Source organism: Pezoporus wallicus, unplaced genomic scaffold (assembly GCF_028554395.1).
Source record: "Pezoporus wallicus isolate ANWC-B61680 ecotype Strahan unplaced genomic scaffold, APGP_CSIRO_Pwel_v1 contig_8512, whole genome shotgun sequence".
Classification (NCBI taxonomy): Eukaryota; Metazoa; Chordata; class Aves; order Psittaciformes; family Psittacidae; genus Pezoporus; species Pezoporus wallicus.
In genome coordinates, this window is record NW_026635168.1 from 435,721 (window position 1) to 452,787 (window position 17,067).

The 17,067-nt window shown below is 39.9% G+C and overlaps 1 protein-coding gene and 1 long non-coding RNA gene across 2 annotated transcripts in view; both read right to left on the bottom strand.

Moving 5' to 3' along the window:
• Window positions 1-17,067, bottom strand: part of LOC130599459 (uncharacterized) — a 67,822-nt gene that overhangs the window by 16,208 nt on the left and 34,547 nt on the right. The window lies entirely within an intron of this gene.
• The window catches only part of UVSSA (UV stimulated scaffold protein A), a 53,766-nt gene that overhangs the window by 15,425 nt on the left and 21,274 nt on the right, over window positions 1-17,067 (bottom strand). The window contains exons 7-9 of the mRNA XM_057409835.1: window positions 15,690-15,807; window positions 2,777-2,954; window positions 1,404-1,556 (exon numbers count right to left, since the gene is read on the bottom strand). Coding sequence (XP_057265818.1) covers window positions 1,404-1,556; window positions 2,777-2,954; window positions 15,690-15,807 — 449 coding nt within the window. The remainder of the gene's footprint in view (window positions 1-1,403; window positions 1,557-2,776; window positions 2,955-15,689; window positions 15,808-17,067) is intronic.

Consider the following 17,067-nt stretch of genomic DNA (forward strand, 5'->3'; position numbering starts at 1 on the left):
AGATGGTATGTGTGCATACAGAAAACTTAAAGGATTTGGCCAATGACTTGCTTAATTTCACAATAAATATATTTTATACCTGGGGTCAATGGTATTGTGTGTGCAGAGTTACTTAAATTATCTTTAGTTAGATTGGCATATCTGTAGTTATAGACTAGGAGGTTCAGAAGTGTGCCCTCTATTTTATTGGAAAGCATAAAAATAAAACAGTACAGCACAAGGCAGACAGGCAGTGAAATATGCTTCTGATTTCACTTATGACTTGAATAACTCATTTGCAATGTAAAATAAAGCCTTACTACCTTTTTGGCATTATCACAGACAAATGCTTCTTAGAGCCCTGCTGAAAATCTTAACCATTTTATAAGCTTTGAAGAGCTTACACCCCATGAGACAGAACCCAAAGCTTGGACCGACTGTACTAAAACACTAATATTTTGCTGGCTTTCAGTAATTTAAAAGATAGTCTGTGTTTTATGCAATCAGGTCCAGCAGCATGGCTTTTCTCTTGCTCCTTTCTGCAAACACTGTGATTATGGACTGGGATATTTTTTTTGTAAGAAACTAAGGTAAAGTAATACTGCTGAGAATATAAGAGTTTGATTTGCAACCCAGCCAAGTCAATGATTTTTGCCTTATTCAAGCCAGGTATAGTACACACTGATATTAATGTTCTAGCAGACTTAATGGTATTTATACATAGAGGAAGGATTTTGTATCTCAACTTTCATATAAAAATACCAGTGCTGAAAAAGGACTTAAAAACCTGATCGCTAGAAACAAGTTCTGATGTATACCTAACACCTCTTCTCCCAAGCATTGCTAAAGCTTTCCCTAAATCAGCAGTGCTTCAAGTCTAAGAAGCAAAACCTTCCCAGACAAGAATGGAAAGTGAGAGATCCAAATTCACATCCTGTAACTGCCACCTATTTCTTGTGTGACTGAACAAGCATACCAATTTCTTCAGTTACCACTCTAAAGGCAGGAAAAATACCCCTGACACCTCCTCAGCCTTTCTCCTACCTTGCCTGCTATTTATTTAGCCTGTAAAGTCTCCATCAGAAGGAATGCCTATCCTGCACTTGCACAGCACTTTGCATAATGAGGTACCAGTTTAAATTGGAGTAAGTGATGCCATGCTGCAGATAACAGACCAACATGAAAAGAGAAGGGGGGGAAAGAAGTGCTTTGAAGCATCAAAGGATATTTAATTAGTATCACATCTTCTCAAAACAAATATCATTTAAAGGTAGAATTTCTGACTTTGTTTATGGATCCTACAACACAAGTGAAAGGAGAAAAGTAATTATCAAAAGAAATGGGAGTTACCCCACGGCATGACCTCTGATTACAAATAAATCTATATATTTGTTTAATTTGTCTTAAAAGAAGAAGAGCATTACTTGAGAATCTTCCCAGCACTTGGCTGATCCTGTCCCCAGTAGTGAAGATCTAATCCAAAAGGCATGAGGGGAGCTTTAGCCCTTTCTTCTTCTAGCTTTCTTCTCTTACTGTCAGGCTTTTCGAAGCCTGCTGGCTCAGTAGTTGCAGAGTCACTGGAGAAAATTGATGAAAAGTCAATAACGAACAGCAACGACCACAGCAACTTTTCCTGTTTGCATTAGATTTTCACACCAACACTAATACTATCTTAGATCTAGGACTACAATTGCTTTTACAGAGTTATTCTGTGTTGTCTCTTTTTTTAAGGAAAAAAGGATACAAACTACAACTCCACACATGCTACATACAGCACATTGCACCATGAAGCTTAACTGCACATTCAGCGAGAGCCAGCTAACAGATATTATACCATGGGTGCAGAGACCTAATAGAGACAGTAATGGATCATGCATGCTGTACACCTAACAGATGCCTCCATAAACTCATGCCCATGTTTGTATGTCATGAGTTTGGGAGTCACACTGATTGCAAAGTCTTTTCTTTTGTTGTCATAATTCCATCTTGCAGGTTTATAATACTTACTGTACAATACCACTATAGAATTCATTAGTCCTCAGAGTACTACTGTGGAGACCTTGGGTAGTCACTGACAAAGCTTCAAATAGTCTGGTTCACCTTACTGAAACATTACATTTTTAAAGTTTAAAAGTCATAATGTACACCTGAATACTCCAAACCCTGGACTTCTAATGAAGCAAACCGCTTTAGCTTGATTACATTCCAGTCTGTCAGGTTTTGGAGGCCAGTGCAGAAATACCTTTTCAGGAACACACCACTAAGTAGATTACTCCAGGCTTATCCCCAAATCACAGATAAATGCTAGACAAGGCTGGAGTTACACCAAGCTTTGAACAGGATTGACAACAAATACATCTTTGGAATCAGTGTAACACATTTCCAGGCAGCACTGACAGCATAAGTCACTAGGAACCAAGAGATGGCTGAAAATACTTTCCAATGTATTATTAAGATATTTCAGTTTAGTTGCAAACCAAAAATTACCTCAATAAATGGGGATTTTTTGTTTGCTTGTTTGGAGAGAAGAGAACACTTTATATTTTCATAGATGTCACACACACCAAATAAAACCTAAATCAAGTGCATAGTAAATGATTCCTTAAGATCCTGGTGTAATCACTAACAACATCCCAAATATTAAGCAGTGAATGTGTATTTAAGTAACAAATTGTAATGAAACCAAAAGCAAGACATCTTTAACAGCTTGTCTAGTTCATGAGTGCTTTTCTGTGTGCTTCTGTGAGTGATAAATACAAGAGCAAGAGGTTTCTACAAGAATCAAAACAAAGATAACCTGGCATGTGAAGGTGGTAACTTTGGCAGTTTGTCTCTGATAAGTTTCAGTGTGGCAGCTGCACAGGTTGGATCAAGTTCATCTTCATTCCCCTTCAGCTGGGTGCGGGAACTCAGTGGAGCTGGTCCTGTTGATGTCGTCCCCACCAGGGCTTTTGGAGGTGACTGCGGTTCTAGCCCTGCAAAACAACTTGATGTTTAGAGGTAATTCACTCCTCCCAGCTTCAACACTTCACAGTGGGACCAACAGGATGCTGACTACACGTTTACTGCTTTCAGCTTGCATTAGACATCAATACATTCACAGGGAGATACCTCTGCCTATGCATTTTTTTCTATTTTGGAATAGAAACACACTGAGTATCTAACTGCAGCAAACCAACTTTTAAATTTGTATGACGTGGTGTGACAACAAAGAATGATGTTACTTCACCTCAGAAGGATTTTAACAATACATGTTTGCTTTAACTGCAATACTGCTTTTAAGTTGCTACTGTCACTTCCTGGTACATCATTTCTGCACTCAAGGTTATACCAAGGTAAAACAGAAGAAAGGAACTCTTGGCACTACTGTTAAACACCTAGAGTCCCAAAAGACATCTAAGAGCAGCAAAAAGCAAGAGGGAAGGTATACATCAATACTCTCCTGTGCGCTAAGATCAGTTCTTTGTGGTTTCTCTGCCAAAGTCCTGCTAAAACACTACAGAGACCACTTCTGGCTGGATCACTGCAACACATGATGGACAATGTCACCTAGCACAGCTGGTGGGGAAGCACACCCAGTGAAACAACAGCGTGTATGGGGCACATCCCTGTTACTTGATCATTCTCAGCTACCATATTGACCCTTCAGAGCCGAGAAAATAAAATAGCTGTGTTTTTTTATCTTCCTGATTTTTTAAGAGGCAACACCATAGAGAATAGTTGAATTTGGATTTCTAAACATCTGCAAATTATATGTATCTAAGTAGGTCTGCAGAATTAGCTAGAGAACGTTCTTTCCAGATACTGAACCACACAATTTGCTAAGATAATGTATTTAAATGCTGGCAGAAGCCACCAATATATCCACAGAATACACCCAAGAGACAGTAAGTGTCTGAGCTACACCTGAGGAACAAACCCACTGCAAGGCAGTGCCAGGCACTGATGTCCAGCACCAGCAGCTCAGTAATGGGGCAACTTTAATTACTTTATATGGCCAGATTAGACAGTCAGCATGGACTGTAATGATGCAATTAGACCGGCTGAGCAGTTAGACAGCACATGCCTCTACGCACTGAGCTAGAGAAGCAACTCTATTAGCTGGCAGTAGTAACAAGAACTGTTCAGCCAATGACACCTAAAAATGGAAAGATGTGATCCCTCACACTAATGGAATAGACTGCATGTTGCCCCTTTAGAAAGCCTTTTTATAAAGAACTGACTGAAATGCAAGACCCCATCCCTCAAAAAAACACCCCTAAATTAACACAAAGTCACAGTTTCACAAAACTAAACTTTTCAGCAAATTATCACAACCTTCTTATGAAAGCAACCAGTTTACCTAACATATTTTAGCCATTATTTAGTTGTGACTTTTAGTCTCTTGCCTACTTCTCGCCAGCCCTGAAGCTATGCCCTGACGTATTCTTGCTTTGCTAATTTGTTTGCCTGTCATTACATGTACCACAAGATGTCAACTAGAAAAGGAACAGCTAAGGTGGCATTCCTATGAGTGGGAAATTAGAGGACCTGTAGTGACAAGTAGCTTTAATACACAAAACATTTTCATTTCAGAGAGAACCATATTTTTCACAAAGTTAGAGCAACTTGCCCTGACCACTTTTTCCATCTTATAAGGCCTTCCAGTAATTCAGCCTGACCTTGATTTATTTGCACTGCTCATTCCCTGTAACCTATGGGATGCAACCATACAAATGGTATTACCTGACTTCAGTTACAGTTCAAGAAGGTTGCTGACCTTTTAGATCACCCTGTAGGTACATATGGGTCTACATTTTTTAAGTACCCAGGATCAGCTGAGTCCTCTAGCTCTCTCTAGTAGGGCATATCCCATTGTCAGAGCAATCCCAGGCACAGCTACAGGTTGGGCAAAGAAGAGATTCAGAGCAGCCCTGCAGAGAAGGACTTGGAGGTGTTGGTTGATGAGAAATGAACATGAACCGGCTTCAGTGTACGCTTGCAGCCCAGAAAGCCAACCGTATCCCAGGCTGCATCAAAAGGAGTGGGACCAGCAGGTCGAAGGAGGTGATCCTGCCCCTCTACTCTGCTCTTGTGAGACCTCACCTGGAGTATTGTGTGCAGTTCTGGTGTCCTCAACATAAAAAGGACATGGAACTGTTGGAACAAGTCCAGAGGAGGCCACGAGGATGATCGGGGGACTGGAGCGCTCTCATATGAAGAGAGGCTGAGGAAGTTGGGGCTGTTCAGCCTGGAGAAGAGAAGGCTGTGTGGAGACCTCATAGCAGCCTTCCGGTATCTGAAGGGGGCCTACAAGGATGCTGGAGAGGGAATCTTTGCTAGGGACTGTGGTAACAGGACAAGGGGTAATGGGTTAAAACTTAAACAGGGGAAGTTTAGATTGGATATAAGGAAGAAATTCTTTACTGTGAGGGTGGTGCGGCACTGGAATGGGTTGCCCAGGGAAGTTGTCCTGGCTGTCCTGGAAAGACTTCAAGTATCCAACTGTCCACATGCTCACAGGCAGCAAACACTGCAGACTGGACAAAGAGACATTCTCCACAGTCTGGAGGCAGTGCCAAACCCCGCTCTCTGGAAAACACTCCAAAACCAAAGCCCGCATTCCTAAAGCAGTGTATCTTGAAAGACACAGTTGCTTGAGCTGTCCAATGCTACCTGGGAACTGAAGTTAGCACAGAATCATAGGATCAACTAGGTTGGAAAAGACCTCTAAGATCACCAAGTCCAACCATTATCCCAGGACTGCCAAGACCACCACTAAACCATTAACACTGAGGTCTCGTCTACACAGTTTTTGAATGCTTCCATGCATGGACTGTGATGTGAAGAAGGATCAGCCCTTTCTAATTTTTATGTCCTCAGACTGGAAGTTAGAACCTGCCTGCTAGCTGTAGACAGACATGGGCTACCTTGTTGCTGGCTGGTGATGCTGCTACTCCCTTACACAGTCGTTCCCGCATCACATACTTTAATGGAAGGGCTGAACATGCCACATTCACCTTGTTATCTAACTTCTTCCCAAAGTCAACAAGGTTTTAAAGAACATTGTTAAAGAAAATCATTTACAGGACTAATCTGTGCCTAACTTCTAACCCTTGGAAAAGGGTCTCAAAAAAGTGAAACAGAATCAATCCAAAAGATTCTGTGATAGCCACACTTTAGAATCATCAAGACTTAGAAAAGCAAACTTCATTTTATGACAGAAACAGTTTGAACAGGCCCTTTGGCACGAACAATGCTAGCTGAGACAAATATGTGATAGACTACCTGTAATGTAGAATCGCTTAAGACTTTATTTAGCATTTTAAATTGCCATTTGTCTCTCTATTTAACAAGGACAAGAATACCTTTCTAGACAGCACTGTTTAAAGCAACTGTTTTGAGAACACTTGCATGTGTACTCTTTACAACCCATCTTGAAGTCAGAAGGTATCAGGTATGTCTCTCTCACAACACATACGTGCATGTGCATTACAAGTTCTCAGCAAAACCCTATTTTTTTCCTATGATGTTTATGGAAAGCCTGACTGCTTGTTCACTACAGTAGTTTTGTTTGGAGGGGGGGGAAAGGAGGGGAACAGCAGAGACAAGCAGTCAGCAACACAGAGGAAAGGCAAGAGAGATAAAACGGACAATGTGACATTTAGCTAGATAAAATCACATCCTGAAGATCAATACAGGAATTCTTAAGAGTTACAAGAACAAAATATTTTCCCATTGATTTCTTATTTCAAGCCATTAACAGAAAAATGGCTAAAGGTAGATACACTACAGCATCAGTAACTGCACATCTACTGTGGATCTTTCTCAATAATATTTGCTTATAAAATTGGTTTTCACTAACACGATAAAGACAAGAGTGACTGTGCAGATTGCCCCAGCTCAATGGTATCCAAAGTCAGGGTAGGTTTTTTGTTTTAAGACACAGATGGGATTAAGTGCAGTTGCAAAAGTAAAATCCTTCTTAAGAATTCTGGTGTTCTGTGTGCTTTATTTAACACAGGTACAGTACCTGGGTTCAACTGTTCCAATAGCGGCTTTCAGAAAGAATCATAAAGATGTTCAAATCCCCTTTTTCTGTTTAAATTGACCAAATGGCACCTATTTGCCTGAAGCAATAAAGTAGACTGTGTTCCCAAGATCAATCGATAGAAGGAAAGAGAGAGGCTGGGGTTTCAGCTGAAGTTAGGCTGCTGAATGCTGACATTATTGATTTTAGCTAGTTCAGCTGGCCTTCTAATTAAAATGTAAATTTGAGAAAGAGATTATGTCCTGACAGAAATGGTGGGATTAGGGGGAGATAAAAGCCCCTCTCAGTGAAAATTCAGGGAAAGAGCAAGCCCAGGTTTCCTCAGCTGTGTGGATTTAAACGAAATCTACCCACTTCAGATTCACTGAAGTTTAATTGAAAACATGGAGCTAGAACACAAACAAGTATTACAGATTTCAACTTTCCTGGAAAAAATGAAACAAAAAAAGTCTATTTCCCATTTGTTGAATCTTAGTCAAGCCAAATGTATGTGGTTTGTATTAGTGCAGACACTCTCCAAGGCTGTCAGGGAAATCCAGCAGTTCACGGACAGTATTTCCCCACTTACCCTCTACTGTGCTCACAGTGGAAAAAAATACCCTGCATGTTTTTTACTCAGGAAGCACAATAAGATTTAGTGCTAAGTGAACAGAACTTAGAATCACAGAATGGTTTGGGTTGGAAAGGACCTTAAAATCATCCAGTGCCAACCCTCTTCCCATGGGCAGGGACATCTCACACTAATTCATGTCACCCAAAGGCTCTGTCCAACCTGGCCTTGAATGTTGCCAAGGATGGAGCACTTACCACTTCTTTGGGCAACCTGTGCCAGTACCTCACCACCCTCACAGTAAAGAACTCCTTCCTTATATCTAACCTGAACTTCCCCTGTTTAAGTTTAAACCCAGCACTCCTTGCTCTATCACTACAGTCCCTGATGAAGAGTCCCTCTCAGGCATCCAACTTTGCAAAGCTTACTTCATACGGACTTGCAGGCCAGAGGGTTCAACTCAACATCTGAGGCATTGCTTCCAAACAGCTTCAGTGCCTCAGGATCAGCTCTGCTATCTCTCTCCAAGCACAAAGTTGTGTGTGAGCAAAATTAACATAGGTGATCATACAGCAGGAAGCATTCACCATGCCTGAAGGTTCTGCTGCTCATAAGGGATGAGATTTGAATTGTATGTCATCCCTGACAGATACCTGATCTTTATGAAGCCATTACAAATTAAAGGAATAGTCACTTGTGGGGTTCTTGTTTGTTGTTTGTTCTTGGTGGGCTTCGTTTGTTCTTGTTTTAATTGGGATCAAGTTTCATCTATATCTACCTAAAAAAATTAGGCTCTTTTCTTGTTAGTATCCCTTCATCTACACAGAATGAGGAGAGAAAAAACCCAAACTGTTAGGAACAAAATCTTAAAAGTATTCATGCAGGGATAACACTGATAAAAATTCTTACTTTTATTGTAGTACAAAACTTCATCTTTAATTTTAGATAGACACAGTTTTTTATCTTACCCTTGAACCCCACAAAACTAACTGCTCTCTGCAGATGCTAAGGGAGAATGCTGAAATGCCAGAGGTGGCTTTAGTAAATATTCTCACAGTACACACAAGCTGTGTGTTCACACAAAGCAACTTCTCACATGGACAACTGCACATATTAATATTTGTTTAAATTCCACAACTTTGTAAAACTAGTCTTGACAACTTGGTCTTTTATAACCAGAGGTTTTAAACAACAAAAAAAGATGCCTCCAGTGCCTTTGAATGTAGTTATGCTCACCTACATTTATCTGAACTTTTAGAATTCTACTTTGGAAATTCAAATTAAAGAAGAAGGATAACTATGTTAGCTAACTAGAAGAGTTCATTAACATTACCAAAGAAGTGATAAATACTCAATCCCTGGCAGTGTTCAAGGCCAGGTTAGACAGAGGCTTGGGCGACATGGTCTAGTGTGAAGTGTCCCTGCCCTGTGGCAGGGGGGTTGGAACTAGATGATATTAAGGTCCTTTCCAACCTAAACCATTCTATGGTTCTACGATTACATTAATACTTTGTTTGGCTTACTCAAACATCAGAATAGGTTATTATTATTTTGAATTACAGAATATGTTATAATATTAACTCTTATTAATCAACCCTATTTATTGTTGTTTTACAATCATAGTAAAGCATCAGAATAAATCAAAGCAGCAGAGTTTAGATTAAAACCTTTCTACACCTTCAACCCTGATCTTTTCAACTTCTTGCTTATTATTTGGCAGTCCATGGCCGTTCGTAGTGCCTGTGAGGTACACAACCATCACAAACTATGCAGAGGTATATCAACATCATGTGCAGTCACTATAAATTTCTAAGAACTTTAGTAGGAATCAAATACATCCCATGTCCTGTCAGATTTTCTGGGAACCTTAATTACATAGAAGGAAGTCAACTGAGAGTGAGAAAGGTTTGCAGCTGATTAGATATGCCTGCAGTCAATACTTGTGCATGGATGCAGAAGCATTTTATTGGAAACGCTAATCATATTCTTTTGTAAATGTCAAATTCATAATGATGATTCTATTATATTTCACATTTCCAAGGTAGTTTTAACTGTTGTGTTCCCTGCATGTCTTGATAGATGCCAGTTATGAGAATAAAACTTTTAGAAACAATATGCATGGAAGCCTGCTGCTTAGCTACAGATTAGAGTATATCTAGTCAATACAAACAAGTGCACTTCTCTGAATAAATGCCGCACAAGAAATGACTTTTACTTCAGATCTGAAAATTCAATTGTGCGTTATTCTATGCAGTGTTTTATTGTTATTTCTAATACAGGCTTCAGAGGAAATGCAAAAGCTATAAATCTCCCCACCTTTAATGAATAGTTACAAAAGGCAGTTTGTCCATGGTTTTTTTTTCTTTAGAGAGAAACATCTTTTTTAGCTCAGAGAGAGCTGCACTAGAACAGCTTTTTCAGTCTGAAGCACTCCCAATTCTATGTAAAAACCAGGTGGTGACTTCTCTACTCAGGAAATAGCCTGGATTTGTACACCTTACGTGTTCAATGGAGTATAAGCTTTCTTTTCCAGCTACCATGACATTTCGTACTACAAAACCCTATGCTACTTAACACACAGAAAAGACATGACTCAGACACCATCAGCTTAGGAAAGACAGTATGGGAACACCTTTTTTGAAGGGGGCCTATAAGCATGCTGGAGAGGGACTCTATTAGGGACTGTAGCAATAGGACAAGGTAATGGGTTCAAACTTACACAGGGGAAGTTTGGGTTAGATATAAGGAAGAAGTTCTTTACTGCGAGGGTGGTGAGGCACTGGAATGGGTTGTCCAAAGACATGGTAAATGCTCCATCCCTGGCAGTGCTCAAGGCCAGCTTGGACAGAGCCTTGGGCAAGATGGTCCAGTGCGAGTCATCCCTGCCCACAGCAGGGGGGTTGGAACTGGATGAGCTGAAGGCCCTTTCCAACCCAAACCATTCTATGATTCTATCTGACCCACAAAGGCACATTGCTCCACGATGGGAGGAGAGAAGAATTTCTGAAATGGATAAAACTAACCCTTGGGATTTTAGAACTGCAGCTTTGATCCTGATATGAAAGAAATCCCAAGCAGGTTTAAAGATGCAATATGAACCACTGAATTAGTTATCAGGGACCTAAAAGCATTTTGTCTTAAGGCTCAGATGCAAGAGAAATAATCTGCTTAACCAGATTTGAAATAACAGTTTGCGTTCTTGACTGTACAGTCACATCCCATATAATTTTGCATAAGGATGAAACCTGATAACCAGTAGACTCTTTCCATGCTAATATTCCCAAGTCAGATGGCTTCCTCATGTCACCACTTGTAAAATGGCAACAGCACTTCCCTGTACCTCAACATAGTATTGCGTAAGAAAGGTCATAAATGTATACACTCAAACACAGACAAGAACTATGAACTGAGAAAGCCCATTAGTAGACAACAGTTGCTAGAGATGGGTGCTCTGAACTAGATCTGGGAATTGTTGTGGTTTAAGATGGAAAAATCACACCTCTCAAAATGGATCACCTCCCATGAGGTTCAGAGCTCACTTGCCAACTACATCAAGACCAACCCCGGCACCAGCTCCAAATTCTGTCTGTGGCATAAGAATGACAACAGAAGCTGCACAGTTCCATCTCTTACCTTATCCACCTTTGACTGTAAGCCAATGCATCCAACAGCTGACCAGCAAAGCCCAGAATGGGGAAAATCTAGTGGAAACAAGATTTTATCCCTCCCTAAAGCTTTCTTTTAAATGCACAATGCCTCAGTTTTTAACAGGTTCGCAATACCAGCTACACAAGGGTACATTCCTCTTCTGTAAATAAAACAACATCCCTGCTGAGAACCAGAGTAACCTTGTGAAAGTTATTTTCACAGCACTGTTTCTTTTTCAGCCCAATATTTCCCTTTAGCAACACAACATATTTAAAATGGCCCCATGGTACCACAGCATGGCTGGTCTCTTGTCTGCAACAGACATCAGGTGCAAGTGTAAATAAGGATTATACAAATGGGAGGTCGTTAAAAGTCTGGTAATGCTAATTTGGCATGACACCCCTAATGGATTATATCTTCACACTTCACTTATCTAATCACCTAAATTCTTTTAACAAATTTACATTTCATCTTATACATGGAGATTCAAATTGATTTGTTCAATTCTCTCTCCACCCAAACTGTACCGATGTTCACTTCATTTATATATTAAACATCATCATCGATTTTGAAATCATCAACTATATATAGATAATACCAGCTGCACATGTCTATATACTTATGCATACAAAGCTGCCCCATCTTAAATATCTAATTTGTTGGGTTTTTTTTTCACAACCTTTTCAGATCTCAGGAGGACCACAAATACATGTACGTGCCATCAGAAATAGCATTTCAGATGGAACTTTGCTTTGTCAGTAGGATACTTTGATTTTCCTAAGAGAAAGGAAGTGAATAAAGTGACTTAAGAAAAGAAATAAAAAATAGAAATTTAAATGTCACATTTCAATCCATTTCCAGAGGCCATCCAATATCTGAAGGGGGCCTACAAAGATGATGGAGAAGGACTCCTCACCAGGGACTGCAGAGATAGAACAAAGGGTGATGGGCTCAAACTCAAACAGGGGAAGTTCAGGTTAGATACAAGGAAGAAGATCTTTACAGTGGTGACATGGAACAGGTTGCCCAGAGAAGTGGTAAATGCTCCATCCCTGGCAGTGTTCAAGATTGGACACAGCCTTGGGTAACATGGTCTAGTGTGAGGCATCCCTGCCCATGGCAGTGGGGTTGGAAGTAGATGATCTTAAGGTCATTTCCAACCCTAACTATTCTATGATTCTATGACCTGTTTTACAACTTTGCTTTCCTGTTTAGTACAAAAAGTTAATGTGAGGAGCTGTTCACTTCTCCTGGTTTTTCAGGAAGTACCTGAAGGGGGCCTATAAGGATGCTGGGGAGGGACTCTTCATTCGGGACTGTAGTGACAGAACAAGGGGTAATGGGTTAAAACTTAAGGAGGGGAAGTTTAGATTGGATATAAGGAAGAAATTCTTTACTGTAAGGGTGGTGAGGCAATGGAATGGGTTGCCCAGGGAAGTTGTGAATGCTCCATCCCTGGTGGTGTTCCAGGCCAGGTTGGACAGACCCTTGGATGGCATGTTTTAGTGTGAGGCATCCCTGCCCATGGCAGGGGGGTTGGAATTAGATGATCTTAAATTTCATTCCAACCCTAACTATTCTATGATTCTACGAGTAGCAACTCAAGGGAAAAAACACCCCTTTAAACTGTTTACACCTTCCACATAAGATAAAATCTCTTATATGGAAGGTTTAATGTTCCAGTTGGAACATTCCGCTTGCACAGACTTCCATTTTTTTTAGCTCAGAGTCCTCATTAACTAGATGTGAACTAAAGAAATTTATCAAAAACCCCATCCGAATTATATAAAACTAAAGTCACTGCTATGATAACCATGCTTGTATATGGAATAAAGAACCATATTTAGAGGTGGTTGCTTAACACATCCAGCTCTTGATAACATGCTACTATGAAATGAATGTATCCTTGTTTTAATATGATAATTCACTTTTCTAAACAAAATGTGCCAAAGGATGCTTATTTTGGTTTTACTTATTAAAACCATGCAGAACAGAATCTAGCAGGGCAAATTCAAATCTCCATTTTCCTCATGCAGGCCTAAGGTAATTACACAAGAAGCCAGATGACTTATGCAATAGTTACATACTGGCTTCTGAAATAGATTTTGAACTAGTAACTGACCAGCTGGTGCAAGAAAGCACTCAAGTCCACACAGACAGAAAAAAAGTACACGCTTAAAAGGCTGCCTGAATTCTTTTCAGGAATGCTGAATTATTTTCAGACTCTTTCCTGAGCTCGAAGCTCACATAATAACTTTAAATAACAGCAAGCAAAAGATGAATGATTCCAGGAACATCAAGACTGGTTCATTTCTTTCTAAATGCTATTTTTAACAAACACATCAGATAAAGAACAGCCAAGTGTGACCATTAGTTCCTTCGTAACTACATGTGTACAAAATGAGAGGTTTTGTTTGCTGATTGATTGGCTTCTCCATTATAATGAATTTTCCTATCAGCAATAGTTTAAATACAAATTGGGAATTTCTTAATCCATTTTATATAGATTTTAAAAACATCCTTGAGGAGATTATATGCTTGTTCTTTTATCCTTTTCGTGAGAAGGAATTCAAATAGCAGTAAAGTACTTTGTTAGTGTGGTACAAAGGGTGATAAGATGTTTTATTTTTTAAGTGTGTCCATGAGGAAGACCAGAGAGGAAAGGGATGAGTACATTTCACTTCCAGGGGAAGGTGACAAGTAGGAACAGAACTTTTGCATGTCAGTATTCATCAGGATGCTGCTAAAGATATGGAAAACAAGTTCCAGTACCTGGAAGTATTGAGACAATACCAGTTTTAGCACAAGGAATACTGCCAAAGGAAGGGGAAAAAAAAACCCAAAGATGACCCATAGCTATGATCATAACTTACCTCATTTGCTCATTCATTTACTATCACTATCAATGTTTTGGACTCTCATTAGCCATGCACACATAAGAAGCTGTTCCCAACTGTCTGGAAGGCTGCTACCCCTTTCTTTCATTATATTCCTTTTCTGAAAGTCCTGCTGTTAGCAACAATTAGAACCCAAAAGCCTAAAGACAGTTTCAAGCAACACATATGGTAAGAGAAATGCCAAACCACATTGCAGCTACCTGATCCCTAAGGCACTAGCCTAATCTCAGTCCTCTATATGACTGATAATTTCCACATGGACGCATGGAGGAATGGAGACATCTACCTCCAAACAAACTGGTTTCAGTCAGTTGGCCTTGTTGCATGTTCTTAGGTGGGGAACAGAGATATAGAGATAACCAATACAGGGCTTACTTCCCAGGGTGTCCTGGTAGGTTAAGTCTAGATGGGGTAGATGGACTGCAGCAGTAGTAGGACTTCACACCCGAAGACATCCTTGAACTGACCCCAGCCACTACAGGTTATTGTTACTGATCATCCTTCATTGTCTGTAGCCAAATTTGATGGCAGAAGACAGTAAAAGAATCACTTGAGCTACATCATGTTGGGTTTACACAGGCACAGCCCCTTGTTTCAGCAAAATTAAACATTTGGCTTATACAGGTAATGCCTACAGCCTGACTTTTGATGGAAACTCTGGATATGTTAAAAATGAGCGCTAACAGGATTGGAAAAAGGCACAACACAGCACCAGCCTTACACAAATACTCATGGAGAAATGCAGGAGCAAGAAACTTATACAGTGTCCAAGGTTTTGTATGCAGTGGCAGCTGCCCTCTCCTTCTCTACAAGGTACCAAAATCTTCTGTATCTTAATATACACAATGCTATATAAAGGCAAAGCTGCAGACACTTAACAGGTTAGATGGACAAAGGAGAAGGAGTAATGCACTGAAACTGCATTATTCAAGATGAATTTTCCTCAGTAATTTCCCCTCTTGATTTCTCAAAACCACATTATAACTTTATTTAAAAATAGCATCTTTAGAATGCATTAAAAGAAGGCAAGATTATATTTTGTCATCTGGTACATGATCAGTGGCTATAACTCTGCACTTGAAGGCAGAGCTCCATTTAACATCTTGTTACCTAAATACCCCTTCCCTTTTCTTTCTGAGCTGTATGTTGGCCACTCTATGAGAGGAAGTGGCTGCACATCTCAAGTGCTATTAATGCAGGTGACAGTACAAAACCTTATCCCATCTCACCAGACTGTTACCAGTATTTCCAATATTCAGGCTCATTTACAGCTTTATTTGCAATCCCTTCACTCCCACTATGTGTTTAGCACACTTCTAAGCACACGCTGTGCTGCTTCTGGCTCTAAACTACAGTGGAACATGATGGAATGAAATAAGCTTCTCGTCTCAGTTGTTCTTGCTCCTAGAAAGTATTTGTTTATCTGGAGCCAATCGCTGCTCCTGCATCTATGTAATGACTTCCTCATAGCAGGCAGAGATTACCCACACCGCTGATCACTTTATTACTTCAGAATGGCTGTTTATTTATCTTAGTGCAGCAGTAACATGCAGGGATAAAGCTCGTCGCAGCTGGGCAAACTCACCATATTCCTTACGCAGGTGGTCTGGAATGTGGGGCTCATAACCTTCCTTCTCAGGGACCTCCACAAATTCATCTTCATCCTCATCGTCATCATCGTCATCATCGTCCAAGGCTTTCATCTAGAGACACGTTGAACATGTGAAGACTGTTTTTTGTTTACTTTCACAGTGAAAATATTTCACAGACATCCTGATTGCCCTACTGAGATGTAAAAAGTATTTCCCTAATTATGTATTTAATCTTTATCCAAGATTAGGCCTTTGCTTAACATTTTATCTCTAAAGCCATACTCTATCCTAAGGGCTTCTTTAAAGCCCCTTTTATCCATTAGAACACATGCAGTTGGTGAAGCCCAAGAAGTGTAAAGCTATAAAACAAGACCATAAACCTTAAAACATCCTCAAGATTTTGACCTAATGAGAAAATTTTAGCCTTACCTCTTCTCCTTCCACTGATTTTACTCATTTATATGCACTCAAATAGTCTGTGGCATGTTAAATAGTACCACAGATTATTTCAGAGCTCAAAACCAGAGCAGGCACACAGAAAGGGAAGTGGATGGACTGGTAAGCTAATACTGACCAAAGAAAGAAGATTCAGATCTGTATACTACAGGATTTCACTGTGCTTCTTCTCAACAGCACTAAAAATAATTTGATACATTAATTTCTCTACTAATTCAGTCTATCCTAACCATTCATACCATTAGACTGCACCCATTACTATGGTCAATGGGCACTTAGTCTGTGCTGCCTTCCGAAACTGAGGAACTATTACTAGCTGGAAAACAACTAACCAGGGTAATTCATTCAGGTAAGTGGCTTCCTATGTATCATTTCAGCTAGCTACTACTACGTTTGTGCCAGCAAGCCTCTACACTTGTATCTAATCTTGTTCTATACCTAAAAATGAATTTTTCTTCTAAACTACACATAAGCTAAAAGAATCTGTGCCACACATGTGTCCTGTACTATCAGAACTTTAAAGTAGCAAATGCCAACTACCCTAAAAAGGCAGCAGTGATGCAGGTCTTATGCTTTATTTTCTTTGACCACCTTGAGAGTCACCTAACTCTTAACTACAAGAGAATTAGCACATTATTGTATGTCTACTGTCCACTGTTACAAGCCTAGGAAATAATAAGGGGTATCCACTAACCCAACCCTACCACAGGCTATCACTTTTTTCAACTGGGCTGCAGCAAGCCAAAGTAATAGATAAAGAATGGCATCATTTTTACTATTTTCAGCAGTGTTCTCTACTTCTCTTCCTGCACCTGACTTAGGCTGATATTCATACCAGCTAATCATTGTTACAAGCATTGGAGGATGCTGCAGGTTTTGCCTGCAGCAGAATTTTCCCAATTTAATGCAACCCTC